The sequence below is a fragment of the Branchiostoma belcheri genome, unplaced genomic scaffold, assembly GCF_001625305.1.
Source record: "Branchiostoma belcheri isolate BF01 breed outbred unplaced genomic scaffold, Haploidv18h27 scaffold95, whole genome shotgun sequence".
In the NCBI taxonomy this organism is placed as follows: Eukaryota; Metazoa; Chordata; class Leptocardii; order Amphioxiformes; family Branchiostomatidae; genus Branchiostoma; species Branchiostoma belcheri.
The window spans coordinates 557,581-561,018 of record NW_017804631.1 but is presented as its reverse complement, the minus strand read 5'-3'; the positions used below and the strand labels follow the sequence as shown (position 1 = coordinate 561,018).

At 42.4% G+C, this 3,438-nt stretch overlaps 1 protein-coding gene across 1 annotated transcript in view; it reads left to right on the top strand.

Moving 5' to 3' along the window:
* The window catches only part of LOC109461662 (muscle M-line assembly protein unc-89-like), a 44,505-nt gene that overhangs the window by 24,577 nt on the left and 16,490 nt on the right, over window positions 1-3,438 (top strand). Inside the window, exons 20-23 of the mRNA XM_019758043.1 lie at window positions 347-469; window positions 902-1,048; window positions 2,619-2,830; window positions 3,257-3,380. Of these exons, the coding sequence (XP_019613602.1) occupies window positions 347-469; window positions 902-1,048; window positions 2,619-2,830; window positions 3,257-3,380 (606 nt within the window). The remainder of the gene's footprint in view (window positions 1-346; window positions 470-901; window positions 1,049-2,618; window positions 2,831-3,256; window positions 3,381-3,438) is intronic.

Below are 3,438 nucleotides of genomic sequence, written 5' to 3'. Positions count from 1 at the left end.
TGCTTACATTTCCTACACATAGAAACCATTATTTGAAAGCCTTAATCTGTTTTATCACAAAGATATTGGGTAATGAATGCATTATACCTACTCTACAAAGTTTTTTTGTTTGCACTTTCCTCTATTTCACATGTACCTTGAGTTTGTATTCTATCAAAGTTGGAAGAACTCTGAGTAAAAAAGAGTGTTTTGCCTTGTAATGATATCTTAAAACTCTCATGAATTAAAAAAAAATCTCCCGTAAGTGAGTACTCAAATTTGTTTTGATTTGTTGTTGCCACTTTGTATTAATACATACAATGAAAATATCAAAAGCTATTCTGAAAACCATCCCTACCTACTCTAGGAAACCCCAGAATACGATGGCTGCACAACGGTATGGAGGTCACAGACACCAAGTTCTCCAAGTACCTGACAACAGGAGACATCCACATCCTGGCTCTGTCTAAGGTCGGACCAGAACATGCAGGTAAGTAACTAACGGTTTCTGTTATTGCAAATCATCCTCACACTTCTTGCACTCCATTGAGATGTGGCCAAATTGTAACCGGCCTATTAATAAGAACTGTACAGTATTAGAGAGTGAAGTGAAAACCACTAAGCCTTTCAGCTAATTGTTGATACAGTGTCCAAACATTGATGAGGACACAGATGGATCTGGGGTTGCCAATTTGCCAAGATCTGCCACAAAGAACCTTGAATTTTTCCTATTACTATGTATAAGTTCTTCCTATATTATTATACATTATGTAGTATGCGGCCAGACTGACTTTTAGAGGCTGTTCCCCAAATATATGAATGTGTTTGGGTAAGAATAAACAGTTTGATAGGCTACACCATGTGAACTTCAAGATTATGCAATATTATGCAAGTAACAGTTTTGTTTCTTCCTGCTGTACAGGTGTGTTTACCTGTGAGGCGACTACTTCAGACGGCATCGTGACCTGTGACATCATCATCAAGGTCGAGGAGCCCAAGGAGCCGGCCGAGACGCCCAAGACGCAGGTCAAGGAAGGTCACAGGGTGGAACTCAAGGCTGAGATTCCAGGTGATGATGTTGTCTTATCTTACTTACATCTTACATCATCCCCAGGTAGGCTTAGTGCCTGTCAGCTCAGAGCGTCGTTTCCATTCCTTCCGGTCTAGGAAGACTCCTTCCTCTTCTAGCCTTTCTAACCTCCCAATCCTGCGGTGTGTCAATATTTCTTGCACATTATCCCGCCATCGTTTTCTCGGTCTTCCTGGTGGGCGTTTACCCTTTAGTTTAAGGTCGAAGGCCATTTTTGGGATTCGGTCTGGATTCATCCTTTGTACGTGGCCTAACCATCTGAGGGCAGATCTCTCAATGTCATTGACGACTGAGGTTATGCTCAGCATATTTCTCAGATGGGTGTTACGGATCTTATCCAGTCTGCTTTTGCCTAGCATGGTGCGTACTACTCTCATTTCAGCTGCCTCTAGTCTACTGAGGTCCTTCTTTGTCTTTGTCTCATCTTACTGAGCTAAATAATCTGTGAATAGTTTCATCAGTACGGTAAGACACTGAGTAAAGAGACTCTTTTTTACACAACCAAGTCTTTTATTCAGCCGACATTCGGTGACCATCTGTCACCTTCCTCAGGGCAATTCTGACTTCACACATGTGTAGTAGATATGTAAATATTGTAATATTGCAACACCCGTGTTGCAATGCAATGTGAACCAGTTAGAATTGCCCTGAGGAAGGTGACAGACGGTCACTGAAATGTCGACTGAGTAAAAGACTTGGGTGTGTAAAGAGAGCGACAGTACTCTGAGCTAAATTATGTATGAGCTGTCTTTCTGCTAAATTCCTTCTACAATGTTGCTGAACTAAGTATTATCAACTACTAGTATTGTGTATCTGTGACACTAGCTGTCCTTGGTGCTGAATTGAGCATCACCAACTATAACATACATATATGTGACAGGACCTCTCCTTTGTGCTGAACTCACTATCACTATAACATATCTGTGACAGGACCTGTCCTTGGTACTGAACTCACTATCACCAACTATTACATATCTGTGACAGGACCTCTCCTTGGTACTGAACTCACTATCACTAACTATTACATATCTGTGACAGGACCTCTCCTTGGTGCTGAACTCACTATCACTAACTATTACATATCTGTGACAGGAGCTGTCCTTGGTACTGAACTCACTATCACCAACTATTACATATCTGTGACAGGACCTCTCCTTGGTACTGAATTAAGTATTACCAACATACATGTATCTGTGACAGGACCTCTCCATATTACTGCATTATGTATCTGTGACGGGATCTCTCCTTGGTACTGAACTCACCATCACCAACATTAGGTGATGTTCAGAACTTTTATTCAGCCTGTAACTATAATTACAGACAGCAGAAGAATAGAGTGGCTTCTGGACGGCAGGCTTATCCAGGAGACCAAAGACCATTGCTACAGCTCATTCTAAAACATGCTTGTTATTACAGACAGCATATAATAGAGGGGATTCATTCCTCAAGCTAACTGACATCTTGCACACGTAGTCTTCACTCAGTAAGACATCTGGAGCCACATAGTTCCCAATTAGAACTTTTATTCAGCCTGTAACTATAATTACAGATAGCAGAAGAATAGAGTGGCTCCTAGATGGCCGGCTTATCCAGGAGACAGAAGACCGTCGGTACAGCTCCTTTGGCAACATGCACAGCCTGACCATCATCAGCGTGAAACCAGAGGATGCTGGGACGTACACCTGTGTTGCCATGACGCCCAGGGGAGAGGTCACCTGTAACATCAAACTGGAGGTCGAGAAGGGTCAGGAGGTCATCAAGGTCAGACATATACAATATATTAAACCAGAAAGGTAACATTTGTAAAACAAACACGTACTCATTTTCATGTTAACCTTTACAATTGGTCTAGCCCTACAAACTACCGCTCTGTTTATTGTTACTCACACACGTATCATATATGGTGAGCAGCAACTAGCTCTGTCCTGCTACATACTGTAACTGGACACCACAGGATGTCTACTACAAATTTGTTACCATGGTGACAGACATCTGGCCCAGGTCATTGGCCTTATTTGTTTGGAAAAGAAAAAGAAGAAACAGAGAAACAACAATATGCTTTCCTGTCTCCAAGGCTTTCAAATGACCTGTCAATGATCTTAGAATAATCTTAATACCCAATCCTTCACTCTATGGAAAGTGGGCTTTCCTTATTGATCTACTAGTATGTCCCTACTGTTTCCCCAGATGGTTGAGCTGGACCAATCACTACAGAGCCAGGAACTGAAGCTACCAGAAGAGCCCTGCACACAGCCTACAACACTGGACGTACTGGAGGGGCAGGAGGTCACACTCAGGGCAGAGGTGCCAGGTGAGAGTGAGAGAGAGAGAGAGAGAGAGGGAGAGAGAGAGGGAGAAAGAGAAAAAGA